General features: G+C 36.5%; 1 protein-coding gene across 3 annotated transcripts in view; it reads right to left on the bottom strand.

Moving 5' to 3' along the window:
* LOC108725550 (uncharacterized) overlaps positions 1-23,123 on the bottom strand; it is a 65,205-nt gene that overhangs the window by 3,089 nt on the left and 38,993 nt on the right. For 2 of the 3 annotated variants that reach the window (XM_018452632.1, XM_018452631.1), the window contains 6 exons: positions 7,493-7,703; positions 6,322-6,846; positions 4,983-5,862; positions 3,649-4,533; positions 2,539-2,736; positions 241-422 (listed from right to left, as the gene is read on the bottom strand). In XM_018452632.1, the coding sequence (XP_018308134.1) occupies positions 241-422; positions 2,539-2,736; positions 3,649-4,533; positions 4,983-5,862; positions 6,322-6,846; positions 7,493-7,654 (2,832 nt within the window). In that variant the 5' untranslated portion in view covers positions 7,655-7,703. The remainder of the gene's footprint in view (positions 1-240; positions 423-2,538; positions 2,737-3,648; positions 4,534-4,982; positions 5,863-6,321; positions 6,847-7,492; positions 7,704-23,123) is intronic. The other variant, XM_018452633.1, reaches the window with a different exon arrangement.

Below are 23,123 nucleotides of genomic sequence, written 5' to 3'. Positions count from 1 at the left end.
CAGGAAACTATTGCAGCAACAACTACAAAGCAATTATCTTCTATTCATTGTTTACTTTTCCCGAGATCTATGAACATCGCCTATATATAAAGAATACTCCTTGTAGCGTGTGAATATTGTTCATATTAACATTTTCATGCTGCAGTTTAACAATAGTAATCGATTCACAATCAATGTTTGCGTGTACGTCGTCTGGAGCTGACTTTAGACAGACCGATTTGTAGAAAAAGCCTCTCTTACCGGCGACTCGGAAGTGGGTCGTGCAGCGGTGAGCCTGTCGTAATTCCGGTACTGCTGATCTTCAGTACCCAGCGACCTTTTCGTGACGGGTTGGGAAACTGCTCGATCTCTCATACTGGCAGTTCTTTGGGGTTTCGAGGGTGTCAGAGCACTGCGTACCTCACCTGTAACATCCTCCGCTGCTGCAGGCACGATCCGCCATCGTCAAGCGCCACGGGTTAGTATCACAAGACACAAGGCATGTCAACGAAACGGGCTAGCTATCCGGGCTTAGATAGTTCGCCTAACACACTACTGGGATACACTACTGGAGGAACATCCGCAACGCAGAGTCACATTTGACGTAGCGATACGATGGACGTTAGTTCACTCATGGCTCCACGTATGTAGATTAATCGCTACTGGTACATGAGAACTATTCTTTTTAATGTCCAAGTAATCTCTCTAAGGCCGATATTCATAGTCAGATCTTAAATTTAAGACTGTCTTAAATTCAGCCTTGAGGTATCATGAACCAATCAGAGAGCCGCATTAGCGTCTTAAGACATTACTTAAGACGGTCTTGAAATAAGAACCGACTATGAATACCGGCCATAGTCAGATCTTATATTCAAGATCGTCTTAAGTACAGTTTTAAAAAGTCACGAACCAATCAGAGGGCCGTATTAGCGTCTTAAGACATTACTTAAGACAATCTTAAAATAAGAACGGACTATGAATACCACCCTAATATAAGGCGGAATCCATAGACGTTGCTCAAGATTTAAGACGGTCTTAAGCTAGTGTTTGAGATGTTATGAACCAATCAGAAAGCCGTATTAACATCTTAAGATATTACTTAAGATTGTCTTGAGATTAAGAACGGACTATGGATTCTTGTCATAGAGTCTCTGATCTAAACCCGATTTTACGAGCACTCAAGCGTTGATGGCTAACGTGGACCATGCGAGGATACATCTTTCCGCCGACGAAGCCTTCGAGCAACGTCTATCACGTTACAAGCAAAAACGGGCATTGGGATCGACGTATAACATAGCACATAAGGCATCTTTTATCCTTTTGCGGGAGGGGATCTTCGACTTTACAAACGTAACATTAAGTATAGCTTTTAATTGAATTTACAAGACTCCTTACAAGATGTCGATCACAGCGCATGCAATGCGTGCGGCGTTAGTTGCACCCAGTGTCGGTTAGAGGAGTTCTCGACTAACGTTGCTTGTGGTACGCACCGTTACGTAACCACTGCAAAAAGAGGAAAAAAAAAAGAAAAAGAAGAAGAAAACGGAGAGAGACGTGAACGCAGATATGCGCGCCGTTTACGGTTGAGTAGTCGCGATTATGTCGGCGCGATGGACGTCGCCGTTGTTCGCGTTAATGAGAAAAGGAGGAGACAGAAAGATGCGGAGGTGCAACGAACAAGCCACAGCATCGGGGATTATGTACCGTACGGCATATGTGAGACGACGCGATCGAAGAGAAAGAATAGACCAAGAGAGCCGAATGATTGAAAAGAACAAGACTCTATAAATTACTTTTTAAACAATATACGTTTATTCATCAGATACAAATGTTCGATATTACAGTTCTTGTCTTTTACACTCTTATAAAAAGCATTTCGTCGACGAATACAACAAATAGCACAAATAACATTTTATTTAACCAGCCATTCTCAAACTTTATATTGTTATCTTATCGCGGAAACTTGCATTGCAAAAGCAGTCGTGTCTCAACAATAAAAAAAAGCTATAAGCCTTCAATTAATATTGCTTAATATTACATTTACGTGAAACGATACCGGAGCTTAAAAGCCGAGTCTTGTCCGAAAGAATAGGAATACACTTCACTCTTTCAGTAAATATTACGAAACATTATTATCAATATAATACGTATCACAGAATATTGTGACTTTTTCTAAGAATAATTTTAATTTCTTTAGGACTTACAAATCCTTGCTTATGATTTGTATCTTATAGAAAATGTCGCGTTTTTCCATCATCGGGAATAATCATCGAAATTTGAATTTGTCTAAATTATATCTCAGTTTCAAAATTCCGAGTATAATCCGGCCAACGCGCAGAATTTAATCGCGTGCAGTTCGTTAAGTGAAAAATCGTCTATTCTCCCCGAGGATGCAAGTTAAACATCACCACGTGGCTCAATCGCTGTACCCACGCAAGCGAAGCGACGTCTCTCCCGTTTTAAAAAGCGGTTGGCGCGAGGATTCGTGTGAGTATGGCTGTTAACATCGAGAATGGTCGCGACGATTAACTCAGTTACACTGTATTGGCCTGAACTTACCCAGATTCGCGTAAATTGAATCCGAGGTCGTCGACGGCCTCCAAGTGGCTTTCGACGTCTTGTCGTTTCTGGAAGCGACGTTCAATTTGATCTCCGCACGAGGTGGCGGTGGTCTGACTGGTTTGTCCGCCGAATCCAATCTCGACCAATCCTCGAGGGATTGATTCCTTGGCGGCGGGGGTGGTTTGCCAGGTCTCGCTATAATAAAAACGTAATGTTTCTTTTCCTCTGTGGCGAGGTTGCTTGTATAATACTGTATACATATATATTGGGTGCATTCAGTACTACAATTGCTCACTGAGCGACTAAATAGCGGTCAAATGTGATTATTTGATTAATTCTTATACCTTTAGATCCAACCAATCACATTAAATTGCTACTTAATTGCTTAGTGAGCGGCTGCAGTACTGAATGCATCTGTAAAGTACCATATATGTATGTATATATATTTTTTTACACAGACAGAATTTAAAATTTAATTTAAAATGTCAATTTTTCGTAAACTACTTTTTTTATTAACTTAACTTTTAATTCAATTAATTTCATTATGGATTAACTTGTATTTTAATTAAGATAAATTTTCAAGGCTGTTAACTTTAACTTAACTTAATTTTAAAAAAATTAACTTACCCAACCCTGATTTTTCACAATCAATTTATTTACAGTTTTTTTAGCACATTTATAACATATTTCTAATATGATGCCTGATTGAGCATCAAATTATTAAAAATTGCTTGTCAATTTAATTTAATTCGTGTTATTATTATACAGTAGTTTAATTCCGTATATAAGTCCGGAAAACCAATTCTCGACGCGCAGTTCGAATGACTACGAATATGGTATATATGCAAATACATATACAATATATATAGTAATTCAGATTGAATTATTTAAGCATTAAAAATTCAGCTTCGACCATTGTAGGCATTTTAATTTCTAGTATTGATTGTGTTTTCACATATGCGGTCTAAAATAAGATTCTTATTCTAAATAGAGAAATTATTTTTTTAACAAAAATTATTTTCAGGTCTGTATCTACCTAAATTTTTAGATACTGCAGCAAATTCTTTTCGTATATTTAATATTTTATCGCAAATAATTCGTACTTACCTGCAATTGATGGAGGCAACCGCACCATCCTCGAGCCATCGTTTTTAGCACCACAGGAATCCGTTTGGTCCTCGTTCATTCTAGCAATGATCCTATCGTTTCCCACTACCTCGACCGCGGCACCGTCCAACTCCAACGGATGGATTATTTCTAATCGCGGTTTCGGTTGCGGCGTCGACGGTATTTCGTCGGTCCTCGCGCCCGACGTTTGCCCGGTAATCACATCCATGTCCTTCCTCGTGCCCATTCTCAAGAACCTCTTGAGAGAAAAACCTTTTCGGTTTCTACCTCTCTTCTTTTCCTCCCGCACATCCTTCTCCGTTGTCAAGCTGTCTTGTGACAGAGATATCGTTCTCCTAGGCACGGACTCGATCGGCTGTTTGGCACTCTCGTTCGTCGGGTCCGGTAGATCGCAGACCGCTTTGCGAAACTTCGGACTGCAAGAGGACGATCTTTCTCGCTTCTCTTTTTCACGAACGACTGGGGAATCAGACTTCAGATTCGCTCCCGGATTCCTGGCAAACAGAGAGGAGACTGGCATGAGATCCTCCATGGATTCCGGCGGTCGCGGAGCGATTCTTCTCTTGTTCGGTGAACGTATGAGCTCCATTGTAGAGACAGAAACTGGAGTAATTTCCGGAAATTCATCATCTAGTATAATATTCTCTTCCATTTCTTCGTTACTCATCGGATAATTTCTCGAAACTGGCGGTGTGGTTACGGAAGTAAACAACGGCGAGAGAGAGAACTTCAACGGATTTTTTGCTTGATATCCAGATTCTGAGATTTGAGCTGTAATGGTTGGTGGGACTTGATCAGGTTCCGATAAAATTTCGTTCGTAACGTTCTTCTTCGTTGAACATCGAGAGCTCATATCCTGCATACCTAGAAAGAGATAGTAGGACGCATCGTATAATGATGTTAAGGGAACTTCTGCGTAAGAAAACTTTTTCAAAAAGCTAAAGAATAAAAGACGCAGCTAAAACGTAAAAAAAAATTTGTTTAAGTTATTTTCATTGTAGAATATTTATATGGCTGTAAATTTCTTTTTTAAACCAATTAATTCTAACCAACATAAAATTTGATATATAATTTCTTCTCCATTCTTAAATATTAAAACCTATGTCAGACATAAACGATTCGGGACTTTAAAAAATTTCGATAGAATAATAAGTGATGCAATAATTAAAAGTAATCTTTCGATGATTTTCATCTTCATTTTAAGTTGAATAAAATATGATAAACATTTAAATTATTAAAATAACAAATAATTCAAGCAATATTTTTTTTTTTAAATTGTATTTCAGACGTTTCAGACTAATCGTTAGACTTACTTAGATTTTGAGCGGATTTACTAGCGACGGTTTGGACTGAGGGAGGCGGTAATACGTAATCGCCGTTGGGTATTTTTCTCGCTGCGAATGGACCATCGTTTAGGCTCGCCTTCACGGAAAAGGTCGCTGGTTTCTGCGGTACGGCGGGCTTTATCTTCAAGTCGGGATTGACGCTACCGTGTAAGAAAGAGGGTCTCGGTTCTGTGATTATGATCGGCGGTGGATTCATAGGCAGCGCTGGTGGTTCCGTCACTTCTTCCTCATCCGCTTTGCCATCCGGTTCACCCGCGAGCTCGCGACTGCTGTCGAAACAGAATTTCTTCCGTTCCGCGCCCTCGCACTCTCCTTCGACCTCGCGTATCTGCGACGACGGAGCTTTCTTACCATTGTCGACACCGTTGACATTCTTGTCGTCGACATTCATCGATCGATCACTCTCTAGTGTCTCGTTCTTCGAAAGCATCAACGAAACAAGCTCGACCCTCTCTTCTTTTCCTTGGTCTTGTTTCGCACAATCGCTTTTACTTGTCATCGGCCTCTTTACGCTCTCTCCCACGTCATTACTCAGCACAGATTGCGTAGACATTCTCGACGAAGTCTCGATTTCAGTCTTCTTTGTTGCTGAAACGGTATTAAGGGGGACACTTGTGGCGTTATTCTTGTCGACTTTAGAGACGGGCAAGTATTTCTGCGCCGTTGTTTCCACCGTCTTCACCGCATCCGCGTTGGCAGTATCCGCCGTAGTCTCCCTCCGCATGATGGAAATCATATTGGCAGAGGTGATCAACGGCATGTCTACGATTTTCCCCAATTCTGGGGGAGATTTTTGTTCTGGCTCTTCGATCTTATTCCGCTCTGAACCATTGAGTTTCCTCGCGGCCTTTAACATTTAATATAAAAATATCTATTGAAAACTTCTTGCTTACAAAGAGACGTTTAAATTCGTAAAACGATTTGATGACTTTCGCTGTCATAATATGGCTTTATAATATTCTTATCTAAATAATTTTAATGTAAATTGTACTAAATTGAACCTTCTAACGGTAAATATAAGAATTGTTACAAAATCATTAAAGATAGTATCTTTTTAATAGATAATATTGGTTAAGAAAGAATTAAAAAATAATAGACATTTTATCAGAAAGTGCAATATCATTCATTTCAATGTCATTTAAATATGCTACAATTAATAATATTTAATTTGCTAATATTCAACTTTCTTCATAAAATCAAGAATAAGATACTTGTATCTAATTAAATAACCTGATTTAATAAAAAAAAAATTCAGCGATAGACTTTAAATTATTTTATCAGATATTAATACTTTCGTTTTACTTACTTCGGCAGTGTTATCCGAGGATCCATCGTCGCCAGGTTTTAATCTAATGAACGGACTGGTTTGTAAGTTGATCGTGTTGATCTTTCGATCGATCGGTCGTTTGGCGGTGGGTACGGACTCTTCTCCACCGAAAGGCGTTACAGAGACCAAGAGAGTGGTTTTCCTGCCATCGGCGTCTCTCTGTATCCTACCCAGCATCAATGAGGCGAAAGATTTGGGAGGCGACGCCGTCGACGACTTGGACACGTCGTGCGAACCGTTATTCTCGACATTCGTCAAATTTGCGGTGACCGTATTGAAGTTCGTGTTCGCGCGGGTCAGGTCGAATAACGCACGTTCTTCCTCGCTGTCCGGCACTAGGTCCTCCGATTTCGCAGAGGAATCGACCTGGATCCCATCCCTATCCTCCTCACTGTCAGAGAAGTCATCGCCGCCATAACCGATCACCTCGGTGAGAGACTCGGGGAAACCGACGTTCTTTTTTCGTTGATCTTTTCGACAAACCGTTTTGTCACGAAGGATACTCTGCAAGATTATTCGATCATTTGATTCCAATAGGAATGCGACTTTTCTATCTATATATATAACTAAATAAACAGGAAACATTTTGATCGCTCTCATTACTAATGCACGTCCCGTTAATTAGATGTATGTATGTAGTTACGTGATATACAAATAACTCGAAGAACAAGTTGTTTTAATATGACTCTTAATATGACGACGATAGAGAGTATTATCTTCATATAAAATTTCGATTACTTGATATATTATATGTCGACTTTATAGATAAAATATTAATTATAGCGCATGCTGTGTATATATAAATAAATTGAACTAAACGGTGAATAATCTAAATCATATAAAAGCAATCAACAATAATTATAAATTGAATCCTGGCTGCGTTCAGGAGAAAAAAGTTTAATAAACGCTCTGCGCTGATTCAATTATATTTTTTTAATCTAAATTGAGATAAAACTACATTCCTCTAGATCTGAATTGCTGATTGCTACAAATATGCAATGTAAACAAACAAAATATATAAACATTTTTAATGTAATTGTGATATTTTTACGATCTAATTGAAAATTTGCGCCTAAATACGATGTACGAACCTACTGTGTATATAACATATACACAAGCATATGATATATCATTATGTACGAGTTTGTACCTGCAACTGAAAATGATCAATCTTCAAATTCGTGGAAGCCTTCTCGACGTTCAATCGCAAGATATCGTCAGCCGGCGCATGTTCCTCCTTCGGTTTGAAACAGTTCGAGCAGAGCTCCTTCTTCCAGGCGTTTTGCACAAAGCGATTGCATTGTGTGGACATTGTTGCCTCACCGTGACAGCGACAGCGAAAGCCCCGTTACATCATCACTCTGAAAGGAAAGAGGTGAAATAGTAATCGATTCGATTCTTCAGCCGGTGCAATGATCAACGGTGCATTGTGCACGCGCAGCGAACGGACGTGATAGAGCGCGAGAAATTATTTCGTTCCGAAAAAAAATACTTAACGGTGTGAAAATAAATTTGCCCTGAATTTTAAATCTTCTCTTTAAAAAATTTTTCAAAATTTTTTCCAAATTCCATTGGATACCTCTCAGAAGGTCTATTACGGAGGATCGATTTGCAGCCATTCCCTAGAATTTGCTTAACGATGAAGCGCGGCTGTCAACGAGCGATTACCTTGGATGGTCGTTAAAAACCAAAACGAAACGAGTGAGTACATTTTCCTGTCCGCAGCGTCGGCAGTGGCTACTGTGGCAATACAATCGGGACAATTGACTGAAGCTGCCCGACCGGCTGAGTAATTGCCTCACTTCCGGTCTCGGCTTTATTTGCAACAGCGATGGCCTAGCCCGTACCCGTCATTAGCAAGTAATAACGTAAGAATATTGTGCCATTGTGAATTTTTCTTTCTATGAAGGTAGCCGAAAATGAGAGTCGAGCAATTTTTCCAATTAATTTTGTTCCATGCATCTACATTCCAGATATTTCTTTAAATTGCTTCCATTCTAAAAAATTTATAAAAATAATTTTTTCATTAACGATGCGCTAATTGATATAACCAAAAGTGAATGCTTTTTGAAAAGTGTGCTTCATGAAAAGCAATTAGTGCATCGTTAGTGGGAAAATTATTTTTATTGTATTATTCAAAAATTTAATATAGTGACTTATAATATATATAAAATATTCTATATACATCTAAAACAACTATTTTGCTGAAATATCTAAAAAATTTAGGTAGATGCAGATCAAAAAATAATTTTGTTGAGTCATCAAAATAATTACATAGGAAACTCAAGCATGATGTAAACAATGCTGCAAAAGCATTGTTTTGACATTCTGGCAACCAGCTCCAGCATCCTGTATAATTATTTTGATAGTTCAACAAAATTACTTTCAGATCTGTATTTAGCTAAATCTTTAGATACTTTAACAAAGCTGAACTGTTTTTTTTGTTAATGTTAATGCAAAATTATTTATTAATTTTTTGATTGGCATATGCGCAGCAACATTAGAGAGCAACGACGTTGCGAGGACTTCTTGAATCATCCTCTCGCTATTGACAAATATGAGTTGTCTATTGCAGAAGCTGCGAGACTGGAGAACCCTCTCTCTCATAATTTAGATATTAATCGCAGGGGAAATCGCGTGCGCGACACACTGGAACGAAGGATATCATCGAGGACGAAAAAGAATCACACGACGACGTCCATCCACGGTGATGTCCCATTAGCATGCAGGACTTGCGAGTACTTGCAGACCAGGCACAAAGTACCGTTGCCGATCTCGTTGATCCGTTACGTCTCTCTCGTTCCTGTCCGCGCTTTCGTATACATGAAAAATCTGCGACGCAGTCACATAAAAATTTAGATTAGCATCGAAAACGTGTTTCATGGTTGAATACCAAGTTCCTTTAAGAAAATCAGGAAAGAATCCTTTGCCAGGTTCGGACCAGTTCCAAGACAGAAGAAAAAGAAAGGAAGCAAAGGAAGGGAAAAAGGTTGAATTGCAGTTCGTGCAGTGGCATTGAGGCGAACGTAATTCTCGCGACAAAGCAATAGGAACTTCAAGGTTGTTATTTCGCTTAAATAGGGTTCAAGAGGTCTAAGTAGACAAACGCCTGAGAGTTCCGTGTTTGGAATGTGATTTAGCTCTTCAACTGAAACGCTTTAATAAATTTTTTAAATTCCAGAGTACTACATATGCAGTAATCACATATTTATTTCTATATAAATTTATTAGTAGAAAATAATTTTTGTATCATGCATTAAATATTTCAAAGAATTAAAAGTTTATTAGATATCATATTTTCTTTTCAAATATTTTTTCAAGATAATTTAATGTAGAAGTTTTGTTAAATATTTTTATAAATGTCTTGTTTTTTAAATCAAGGATCTTTAAATTTAAGAAAAAATATTCTTAATCTATCGATGTAAACTATTAAATTATATAAAAATTACACACGAAATTTTTTTATATTTTATATTAAGATAAATAAGCTTAATATATGTCTTTAATAAAAATTACTTGTAAAATATATTGTATATATTCCATTATTAATTCCATTATTAATTGAACATACAATGTAAATTTTTTATAAATAATTAAATAAAAATGGCTTGCAAAGATATAATTATGTTTTGATGTTTTTCTTATATAGAATTTTAATTATCCAGATTTCTCTCTCTCTCTCTCTCTCTCTCTGCCATTTTCCTGAATCAACAAAACGCATTAACTTAAAATATACAAATCGATCTTTGACGACTTCGAGTTATTGCGGATAACAGTGCTTTGCAATTATTATAAATTAAGTACATTCTTCATAAACGATTACCACATAACTGTTCATTCATAGTAATTGTCGTGGTTACTACTCGGAGATTACTGTAAATTAATCCCATGTACATACATAACAGCGGGATTAATGTACATTCTACGAAAAGGGATAAACTCTTTATATTTTTACACGGAATCGTCTGGGTCGCTACAAAGTTCCTTTCTTCTTCGGTTACAGAGGCGGACCTTGTCGGGACTTCTCATTCCATTGAGATGACGCGTGGCGTCGCCAAGGCACAGCAACGAAGAGCAAGGCGAGGTTCAATGCCAATGAATTTTACATATTGCAACACTCGAAGGCTTTAACCCTACAGAGCTCTTGGGAAGGCAGAAAGTTCCTCGCGGCTTTGTTACTTGCCGTATAAAATATCTCGTTTTAAGACCTTAATTATCTGTTTCAAATGTAGAGAGAAATTTAATTATAGTTCACAGAAATAGTTTTGGATTCATCTCTAGGTTGTATATGTATAAGAAGAAAGAAATCGATGAAAAGTATGAGTAAATAAAAAAAAAACTTCAATTTTAATTAAGAATTCATCAATATTAATCTGCGAGAAGTTCAGATTTCCTTTCTATCGGACATAATTTCCTTATCTGATATTTGTAAATCACACGTTTACCACGAATAATGATTAACTGATAATGAGTAACTCAAGTATTCAATTGATGAATGCTTGTAAGTCACATGTAACAAGCGATACTATTTATTTAGTCTACCTTTGTGCGAAAATGACAATGCAGTGATAACGTATTCGGCGAAGCAGACCGTGTGAATCATCTCATGCGAAGAAAAGTGCTATCACAGTTGGAAAAAATGTGTCGAATTTAACATAAATCGCATGTCCCAAACGGTCCACTCAAATTTTTGGGTTAATTTAACACGAAATAAATATGTTCGAAGGGTTATTATATATATTATAATACAAATATCATGTAAAAGAATACATACAAAAGAGGTAATATCGACACAGTTTGTAAATAAAAAAACTGTGGAAGCATATTTTTTTAAGAAAATAAACACTTATGATATGTTATTAATTAACACGTATTTTATTCATTTGTCTTAAAATTTATGTTTTAAAATACATTATTTTTTGTTACTTGTTCACTTATTCATAAATTGTGTCATTTTGACACTAAGAAACATTGAATATCAATTTCACAAAAAATCGATTTTTAAATAACATAATCGCATTATGTTAAATTAACACTCGAATATGTTAAAAAATTTGACACAAACGTGAGTGGACCGTTTCCAACACAAATACACAAATTTTTTTACTGTGTAAGTGTGTCGCGAAGTAAATAAATAATTGTCGACGTTCATCTCACGTTATTTCCCACAGAAACGGCGGTAATGCCAATATATGTATAGGAGAAATGGTGAGACCATCCGCAGTCAGACGTATGTGTCTTCGCACAAATACAAACCGGGTATGCACTACAAACTCCAGCGCAAAGAACAGGAGAGAGTAACAACGAGGACTTCCGTGATCATAGGAGCGAGAGATCCATGAGGATTCCGCTACGGCGCGACTCACATTCTTTTCGTCGTACTGCAATAATTACTGTTAGTCTGCCGCTTGATTGCGGGCATTAAACTCGCCCCTAACAACCGTAAGACGTCTGGGAATTTTCGACGGAGCACGAACGAAGAATTACCTGGAAGAGAGAAGAGGGAGGTGGACCGTTCATTTGAGATCGCAGGGTACGTCGTTTGAGAGCACTCGAGAGGCAAAAGACTTAATGGGTCAAGAGCGAGGTAATAAGTAGCTGGTACTAGCCATTCGAGGCGCATTAAGAGCGCGGATTACATCATTTCGTATGAGACATCATTGCTCGGAAGTAGTCAAGACCGTCACAATTGGATAATTATCGTGTTTCAAGTCTTTTATACGAAACATTTGTAAGAAACGATCTGTACTTTTATCAAGAAAATAGAATTGATTCAGAAGATTAATAATAATAAAAATAACTTTTTGGGAACAGCTATCGTAAATTTAAGATAAGCAGGACCGTAATTGAGCGTGAAATTATCACGATTTAATGTAGTTCACTTTCCTCATAAGGTGGCTCTTATTATAGTTATTATTCTTTTTATCTTGCAATTTACATTTTTATCATATATACTTTGTAAAATCATTATATATGATATATATATATATACTAAAAAAAACTCTTAGAAATTAATACTTAACAAAAAACTTAAAAATTAATATTTTTGAAACAATTTTTATTAAAATTGTTAAAGTTAATTATATTATAGGAAAGGTCGATAAATCATAATTCACAAAACATAATTCAATTTTCACTACGCGTTATGCAATTTGTGAATCTTCTAAGTGAATACGCTGTAACTGCAAAAACTGCACTCACTTAGCTGCATGCGCCATGCCGAACCAAGTAATCTCCGTCTAACAGTAAACCGTTGCGTTGGGAACCGTTGTCGCATGATTAACGACCATTTTTTTGCGTTATTAGCGTGCCGTCTACATCACTTGGATATAACGACAGTCATGTTGAATTCATTCTCTGAAATCTGTGATTTACGGTAGCCTACGTCAGATAGTCTACGTTTTATAGGCTGCCATTCCAAGTAAAATGATATTATATTGTGCAATATTATATTTCTTTATAAACAAGATGATAATTTTAATGCTTTTCAGTTTATTAAAATTAGTTACAAAACCATGATTGTGAGAGAATATTCCAAAATTCCTCTTTAAAGCGTTATTTACTAATTTATGTGGGATTCTATTAAGTTAAAATCATTATATTTTGAGATTATATTAAATTAGAACCACTTCATATTTATTAAATCATCACAAAATACTACGTTATACATTTCAGCTTAATTCTTATTCTCAATAATATTAAAAGCTTTGATGTAATGTACTTAACTATAGCATAAGAGGCACTAAATGGCAACAATTGATATGCCATCGACGACAATGCACGTCATACACTTTAGCATAGTTACGTTTATTGAATTAGATACATGTGAGCACCAGCAATTTCGATGCCGCTAGTCCACACATTTTTTCTCTTTTTTATACCCTTCTCTTTCTTATACAGTTTATACAATCGAGACTTCTTTATCTGCCCAAGTATTTCATTTGGGTCATCCGGCTTCCGACGCGAATGTGCACGAGTTTCACATAATCGCGCGAAAAATGAGAAGAGACGCTCGCATTGTATACTTCCTGGCGTAGCTAAATGGAGAACAGGATGTCTGCAACGAATAGCGTTACATTTCAGTATCGTGTCGCGAGCTTTCCTCTCTCGCCGTATGAAATAAATAAATATTTCGCAGCAAAAACTGATTTGTTGCTATTTTGGACTCGTATTCTACTTCATCGTAATATTTAAACGCGTGTTTGTTAACAGCGAAGGTGATGGAGTTCGTACTCGAGCCGAACTTAAACCGGTTTCCGGCTTATGACCCGGAACCATTCTATTCTTGAATATACCCTCCCGAGGCACTTTGCATTTCAAAATACTAATCTGGTTTTCAATATAGTAACAAGGCTTCCTTGAAAAAAAAAAACCAAATCACTTTCCTAAAGATTATTTAAGCGCTGCGTGTAAGATTATTTAAAAACTTCACTGTAATAAATTGTAAAGTAACTCATATGTAAAGTATTTACAAAAAATAAAGTAAATATAGAACTCTGCAAGAATAGTACTATTTTATGCTTTAAGTAAGCATTCTGCACGTTCCGTTAAGTAAAACATATATTTCCCGTTTCCCCTTTGTTTAAAACGCCAATTCCAGAGCGCTACGTTTATCTCCGGTTAGCTCTTAACTTGAACAGCTGGTCTCGTGCTTTCGAATTTCAAGGGTGTTGCACCGTACAGCGTGTAGTATTTCCATTCCTTCCGTCAAAAAAATCTGTCGTCAGAAAAAAGTAAAGAATTTCTTAACAAGGGGAACATGAATTAATGCTCTGAGACAATGAATGCTTGCTTCGGATTCAGAAATGAGAGAATATCCGCGTTCATTTCTTCATACGATTGTATTACTCGGACAAAAAGCAGCAAAACGAAAACGTACTTGACGTGTTTGCAGTACACATGGACAAAACGGTTGCAGAATCGATTTTACGCTCGCTCCTTTTTGTCGAAGCGGCGCGACGCCGCCGCGGCGTATTCGTATTATGCTCTTACCGGTCCTAAACGAGGTCGACCAGCTCCGATCGTAACCACACCTCCTCCACAGCTAGACTGGGGACTGCGCCCGTGTGTATCCGATCTTTCTGCTCTCAGATTCGATCAGGCCACGAGAGGTAACCGCGGCATTCCGAAACCGAAGTCAAATCAACTATTTCACGCTACTTAACAATATGAATATTTCCTCTAATCGCAGTCAATATCATTCCATCGTGTTAAATAAGATATTTTTGTCGTTATAAAATAGTATAATAGTACTCTTAAGTTAAAAAAAATTTTGTTGAAATTTGACCTTAAATTAATTTTTCCGCGATAAAATAAATTTAACATAAAATGACGAAGAAACAATATTTATTTTTAGATATTTTTATTCGTTACAATACGCGTATTGTGTACGATATATAGCTCTAATGGTATTACGTTTCTACAGAATGTTAATGCATCCTTTCATGCGTTGCTAGTTGGAAAAGAATTATTCCAGCCTCAATCTTAAATTTCAAAAATTACATCCTGCTTTCATTTATATTATACAAACTGTTGTTATTACATTTTTATTTCGTTCTAAATTTCTGCTTATATCTATTCGTTTGTTTTGTCTGCATACAGAGGCCCCTTATGTGCTCTAAATTCATCGTCACTGAATATCTTGCCATTCTTTCTGACTTCGTTATACCGGAGAACGTGGAGGTTTCTCGCGGCACCGAGACCGGCTTTCCACGCGTTTTCGCAGTTGCGGTGCGGTATACCGTACGCTTATTGTGGGCTGGATGAGGCCGCAATGTGCGAGTACGCAATCAACGCATCCACGCGGCGCGCGGCGTCTATATGCGCGCGCTTTATCCATATGTATGACGTCTTTAATGTCGGAGGCTTCGGTCTTTCACTTTGAGAATCGGAATGCGCGAAACGGCATTGTGTGGGTGATGTGCGAGGTGGACTTTCCCTCGCGTAACCTTGCGATTCCGCTCATCGCCACTTCGCTCCGCGCCTCGACCACCGGTTCGGGCGCGGGCGTCTTTTCACTGCGATCGTACGCGATTAATTCCACATTCGTAACGCCTGCTTAGCGCTTTTCGCTCTTCTCCGAAAGCGGAATATCGTTTTACGTCGAGATATCAAGATAAGATAAAGTAAGGCTCCATAAATCGCATGGTGCCTTTTTTTAACGAGAGGATATATATCTGGTTTAGACGTCCGAACGTGGCTCGACTTTCCAATGTGGCCCACGTGTTACCCACCTACATCATTTTTCGAAAATTCCATCTTTTAAATGGATGACTATGAATTATCATAATATGACTTGTCATAGTTATTTTATTGGATACAATGTTAAACTGAAACTTGTCTACTCGTATTATCTTTTTTATTTGAAGTAAAATGAGAATCAACAATATTTCCAATGATCTATATTCAAATTAGGTATCCTATATTTTTTAAAAATAATATAATATAATTAATCATTGCCAACTTTCACCAAGACATCGCTTAACTTATGGCAAAGTGACAGAGTTGATTTTTTTATTTTACCTTTAGGCATGAAAAAGAGGACACCTCTTAATATCATTTACAGATAAATGATATAAACTTTCAAGCCATCAGTCATCCTGACAATTTATCATCTCGTATATCTTTAATTCGTAGATATTTTGTTTTTTATATCTGCTACAATTAGCATATTTAGCATATAATTATGTGTTAACTATGACATTTAAGAGCATTTGAGAGGCATAACGCTATATGGTAGTCTTATTTTACAAATTTCTGTCTTGCTTATGATTGCATATTTGAAGCTATATGAGAATCAGTACCGAAACTTTTATTTGATCTTAATAAGTATTAATCGTGCAAAATGTAATCGAATGAATGTAAACAATCAATGAATTAAATTAATACATTTTGCTAATGCAATAAACAAGAAAGGTTTTTCGTTTCAAAGTTCGCGAGTAAAACTTCCGGTTCTAATGGACGATCCTTAGCCGAGATGCTCGGAACTATGTCGGATTAGCGCTCGTGTGATGCGTGCTAGATTTCCCATTGCTCGTAGAAGGCGAGCAGAGAGAAGAGAGCAGAGCAGATAGTGTCCCCGATATTCCACGTACATGGATAAAGAAAGAAAGACACGTATGTGTGTTCGCGACTCTTAAACTTCCCATAATCGCCTCGTTCCTATAGTCATCCGGAAGCGTTTCTAAGAGCCGACACTCGTGACAAGTTCGCCGAGATCGTTTAAAACTCACTTGAATAACCTACGTCACAGGAGTTTATTGGGGAAAAAAACCGGACCCACGATATCGTTTCTCTAGCCATGCTCTTTTCCTCCCTTTCTCTTTGTACCTGTCGTATATTAATACGTTCAGCTATAGAGACTAATAGTGGGGTAAATCTTATTATAAAATTTTTAATTCCAGTATTTTAATATATCATATAAAAATTACGTTATATATATATATACATATATAAAAATTATATTTTAACATGCTATCTATGAATATTTAGTCGAAGAAAAAAATTGAATGACACAAAGGCATTTTATATAATGAAACAGATAAAATCGTTATAATAAAAAATGTATAAGGTGTATAATAATCAGTTATTTTTTTACGATAATGTAACGGAGAGAAACGGCAAAATACACACGGCGTGAATGAGGTACCAAATGACGCAAAAATGCCATATATGTTGCCTTTGAGAAAAAAAAGGATGCGTCAAAAAAATGTATATGTTCATGTATTAATATGACACGTAATCTCTTCTGAATAGTGTTTAATTCATAGGTAATATTGTTCACATGTACCAATTATTTCTTTTTTTCCGATACCTTATAGAGATACGTACGTTCCTCAATCAACCGGTCTCGGTCAAGTGGGCTTGCGTTTTCTTAGTTTCTTGGAAGAAATCAGACGCATGTATCGTATGACGATTTCTAGGATCATCGAATAGCGTGCACTTTCTTTTTTCTGTCTCATCGCGCGATTCTGTCTCATCAATTTTTATTCCGGAATATTTCGATTTCCATACGTATTTTAGATCGCGCGCCATCCTTTCCCCTTTCGCTTAAATGTGGGAAAAAATATCAGTCCACTTCTAATCCTAACTTATTTCTAATCCTAACCGAAACGATAAGATATCAAAAAATAAATAATTTTATCTATCGAGGTGAATAATTTTATCTATTGAGGTGAATAATTTTATGTGATGACTCTTTATCTCTTTTGATTCAGCTTTCCTCTCTCTCTCTCTCTCTCGCTTTCTCTAATTCGGAGTTTCTTGTATTAGAATTTCATTCTGCGAAACGATGCGATCCATGACATAATTAATGCAAGGCTTTATTACAGTGACCGATGCACGCAACCTGGAGACTTTCTCCTTTTTCCCTGAGTTTAATTACCGTCAAAACAGAATAACTAATAAGGTAATTTCTTTGGGGTGAACAGACTCATGAATTAATTAGTACAACGTTTGTTTCTAAACTTGCGATTCTTACGTACCTGCACATCACATACTTGTCGCGTCGCGCGAGAACTATAGTGCTTCCGGGAGCGATGAACCTCTGATGTCCGGTGAGTCTTCGCGATAGAAATTACGAAGTTGCATATACTGTTCAAAGTGGCTTAACAATTTCTATGCGTTGCTCCACAGCAAGTGTTCGTTAGTTCCGCGCGCGTGTTGAGGAAATAATGAACTTTCTTTACTTACAAATGAAGAAGTTTGATATAAATGAGATACAATATGATACGCTTATTATAGCGAGATATTAAATAAAACGGATTCTTAAGAAATTATTCAGAAGGTAGTTAATATAAATGAATTGTGCGTGACCGAACAGCGTGTTACTGCCGACGATTCGACTGATATGACCGCGAAGTAGCACAAGGACTGCCAGGTAGATTTCCTTCCTTAGAAGGAATCGAAGAAATCTTGTTCTGGTACACACATCTCACAATCATCGATCGGTCAAGCTGGCTATTCTAAGAATAATCCCGTTCTTTCTATAAAGAAAGATGCTTCGCGTATATTTTTTTTTTTTTTATAAATCTGTGTCAGTTATTAGATCATTATAATTCATACAAAAGCCGCAAGAAACGTAATATCGTTTCATAATGCTTTTCATGATGTAAAGAAAAAGAAAAGTTGATGTGAACCAATCAAATTGTTTTTCTTTTAATTCATTTATGTCAAATCAACCAATTTTATTTCTTTTCAAAATTTGCAAATTTTTAAAATATTTCTTTGACACGCCATTTCGTGTTATGGAAACGTCGTTCAAGATCGCTGTGTGAAAATGAATAAATCTGAGGCAGCTGCGGTCAAAATGTCGCAAAAGAGCAAATATGCACAAGCAATTCAGCAGAATATGCGCCTTCGCTTGGAATCGCCTTGAAAGTTTCAGCGAAAAAGGTTACCGTTTAACACGTAAGAAGCTGAACGTCGTTAACGTTCTCAGGAATATCGGAGCCTCTTACCAAGAACGAATCGTTCGTATTCGCGCTGTAACATCTTTTTTCGCAGCTATTTTTGGTCTCATCAATTTTTTTCCTCATCTTCGATTATATTACAAATTGCAGAATTATTTGCGACTGTGATATTAACAAAATGGTCGCTTCGACAATTCGTCTTTCGGTTTCTCTCTGACGCACGTACACGCCTACTCTCTTAGATAGTTAATATTCGTTCTGCAGGAACGCTTTGTATTCGTATTGTCATCTTCCCCCCATTTACGCCTACGCGAGTCGCACCTACTCTGCAAGAACAGAATGATTTAAAAATAATTATTTTTCAGAGACGGATACAGTTACAAAGAATTGTACACAAAAATTTACAAATTGAGATAAAATTTTTTATATCCCCACGAGATAAAATTAAAATTTCTTTTGTCGGATAATTTCTTAAGTAAAGATTAAAATTAAGCATTTTAATACGCAAATTTTATATTTCAACTTGAATCGATTATAAAATAAAAATTACAAATGTGAATACCAAATTGCAATGAATAATTAAAAATAACATTCTCTCTAAAAATTTTGCATCATGTACAGTAGGTATTTTATTTAATTGTGAATATATATATATATAATTCAATGGCCAATTATTTATTATCACAAAATAATTAACAGAGCAACATATGTGATAAATTATGAACTGTATCTTTCAGATACCTTTTTCATCAAAATCTTCAATTTCATGTGTAAAGGCTGTGACACACAAAAAACGTAAGACAGTAAGATGTAAGCAATAAGCGAATCGATCAAGCACAGCAGAGACGTAAGACAATAATATAAGCAGCATAAATCCAAAATGTTAATTTGCTTACTATTTACGTCTTATTGTTTAAGTTTTTTTGTGTGCCATAGCCTTAATACGACTAGAACATCAGTAAGAAGAAATATCGCCTCAAAGACGTTTCTATTTGAATTTCCAAAGTGTTAGCACACCAATCCATATACTTTCGGATAGAAAGTATGTTCATATTTCAAAGAAATTCTTCTTGACATTCCCTAACTCTCCACAAACATTACTAAAGACAATACTAATAATGTTTTATTGCTGACTTGTCGCAATATTCGCTGTCAACAGCAGCGTGATTAGAGATGTGCCTACGTTACATCATGACTGTATTTATATCGCGATATGGCACACCCACGAACGACAGGGAAGTACCGTGTTGTTTTTTCAGGGAACATACTGCGATAAAATGCAGAACTAAATTCGATAAATTTTCACAGGGGAAACACGTCGCGATGCATGCAATGTCACATTGTAATAATATAATAAACAGTTTTCACAGTGACTTGCATCGTAACATGGGTAACGTGATGACAAACGTTGTGAGTCACAAACACACTATTGAATCTTGTTTCAGCTACATACCGGTTTAATTAATTCGCAGAAAATTTGTAATTATTCAACGCGGAACTTCGACGGTTATTAAAACGAAATGTTACACCGAGTGTCGTAGAAAACAAAGTTAAAAAATTCTACTCTTTTTCCATGATTCTGTCTCGGAAAATTATCCCATTTGAAGAAACAAATTAAGAGTTACGCCTAATAATTTTTACGCTTTCCTAAAAGGTTTCAACAATGATTTGCGCAGCTTTCTATTCGGAATTTGGCGTCGCAATGCAAGATAGCGTACTACGCGCTCGCAACACGTACGTTCGTATTTAAGCGTGTGTGAGAGCGTGAGCTGCCAAAGAGGTCAATGCCTCTTTCTCTCGTTCATTTACGACGAACGTTTCGATCGTGCTGTCTACAGTGCGAAATCGCAAGCGATATCGGAACGATGATTTGATTTCTGTCACGGGGGGACAATGAACCATCAAAAGGATGTCGTAGAGAACTTGCTCCTAGCCGCTTTAAATTTAGACATGTGAAAGCAAAGGAGATACGCGTTGGATTAGGCTATTAGGTAGTTTATTGATGTATTTTAACATTTGATAAAAATTTTTCAAAAAATTAACACTTTAAAATTTATTGTTCTAAACATCAGATAGTAAAATATTTCTGAAATTGACATCTTGATTAAATTAATTTCTTGGATGAGAGCATAATTAAGATTCTAATACACAATTTGAACTATATGTAAACAATTAATTGTTCAAATTTATTTTATATATTTTAATATAAATGATCCTTTTTTAAATATTTTTTAACAACACTTCTGATCCAAATATTAATCCAGGATTTAACTTTGAATTTAAACTAATAAAAAATCTTTACCTACATCTATAGAAAAGAAAATATACGTCATTGAATATAACAATTGATAGAAATCATAATTATTTTTATATGTGTGTGCATGCGGTATTACCTCTAGAACTTGTAGAAGTAATAACTTGCATAAACAGTTACGTATTCTAAGAGATAGAATTGATGATGTTGAGACCAAGTTGTTCATGAACTTCGCAGACTATTCGTTATCGTATTATCGTAATTCGATATGAATGACGATGCGAATAGGTAGATGCGGCAGTAAATTATAAAATTGCGCCGCAGTGCATTTAGTCGGGGGATAAGGAAGTAAATACGCATAAGAATACGCGCACTCGCGAGCGCTTGTATTCGTTAAACATGCTGCAAGCTGGCACACGTGACATTCTGGAAGAAGTCCGCGATCGGAGACCATAGCCTGGAGAACGTGTGCGGGGCAAAGTTCCGCTACGTGCCGAAGCATTTGGCATTGCCTGCTGAAGAAATGTGAGAGAACGAGAGAATTATATTCCAAGCCGAGTCGTGAGCATTCATTTCGGAATATTCGTTTCGACATAAAACTCCACCCTCTACTAAAAATACCTTAGAATATTGTATTTTTATATTTATTCAAATACCTGTAAATAATTGTAAAAATACCGTTCGTTAAAATTTCTTCAGGTATGAAAGATTTAACTTTGAATTTCGCTAGCAAGGTGAATGAATCTTCCAAAGGCGCTATAGTTCGATAACATGAATTTTTTTTTCGGCATGCAATCATTAGCGGTTCTCCCGTGTATTAATTAGACACGGTGCAGGCTAATCCGCTTCTATTCGGCACTCCCAGTAACAAGTGAAAGTCTAGTAGGTGCGCAATTTCGCACAAGATCCCACTTTCGTGCACGTGGCATTGACACTGACGTGGTGAGCACGGAACGAGGAAGCGCATTCATGCGTTATTAGCTTACTCATTTCCCAATTTCGTTCGCCGCGAGGCGCAGAATTCCTTTATGGAGCAAAAAAGTGGCTCGCGAGTAAATCAGGCTTGATAATAAACGAATGAATACGGTCTTAATTCCAGAACGAAAAACGGACGGGATAATTTTAGAGAAGAAGCAAACACCTAGAGGTAACTCTCTCGTCGGTCGAGCGATTTCCAAGGCGAGAAGAAAGCATTATCGTAATGATGATTTTCCGGCGTGCTCGTTTTATTTTTCTGCAACTGTACTTATTTTACGGAAACTGGCGCTACCGCTTGTTCCGATAATACTTATTTCTCAATGAAGATTAACTGTTCTCAATTTAACTTACCCTTTATCCTTTTTTTCAGTTCTTTATCTAATTCTCAGAACTACATTAAAAAAAATGTTACATCATTATTTTAATTGAAAATAATCATACTGATTCACAATAACAGTATTATAATGAAACAAATAAAATGTTATTAAAGTAAATGTATAACGTATTTATTGTATTAACGGTGTTATTGTGAATTAACAAAATTATTTTCAATTGAAATAATACTGCAGATAATAACACCTTCTTTTTCAATGTAAAAAAAGATAAAAAGTAAGTTAAACCGAGATTAAAGTTAACCTACATTGCGGTGGAAATGATGACGCTTTGGGAAACAACGCTGCGGATGATCGTTTATTATTCATCGCGACTCGCTCATTCGTTATCTCCAACAGCATCATTCAATTGACGAGGGTATGTTGAAGCCACAGTGAAAAAGTGCTTTCACTCGCTTTCCCACGAGTCTCCCTCTGTATTTTCTCGCGGGGTTCCTTTTTCCTCCTTCTCTTTGGCTCTCCAATCGTTATTAAGTAATTTAAAATCGGATGCTTAGATGTATGATAAAATCCACGTAAATTGCTTACAGATTAAATCATAACAAACATGAGTTATCTTCTCGAGAAAGCGAAATATAATTGTTCTTAACACGCGCCATCCCGTTAGAATATCTCTACATTCTCTCGAATAATTTTCTTTGCTTTTCTTCTTACTCCCTCTTTATCCTTTTATAATTTACCTTATCTTTTTAAAAGTCTTTTTTTACGCTTTATTGCTAGTGCTATTGAATGTATAATCGTTTATTG

Source organism: Mycetomoellerius zeteki, unplaced genomic scaffold (assembly GCF_001594055.1).
Source record: "Mycetomoellerius zeteki isolate Tzet28-1 unplaced genomic scaffold, Tzet1.0 scaffold35, whole genome shotgun sequence".
Taxonomy (NCBI): domain Eukaryota; kingdom Metazoa; phylum Arthropoda; class Insecta; order Hymenoptera; family Formicidae; genus Mycetomoellerius; species Mycetomoellerius zeteki.
Note: the sequence above shows the minus strand (reverse complement) of the source record. Positions and strands in the feature narration are given on the sequence as shown.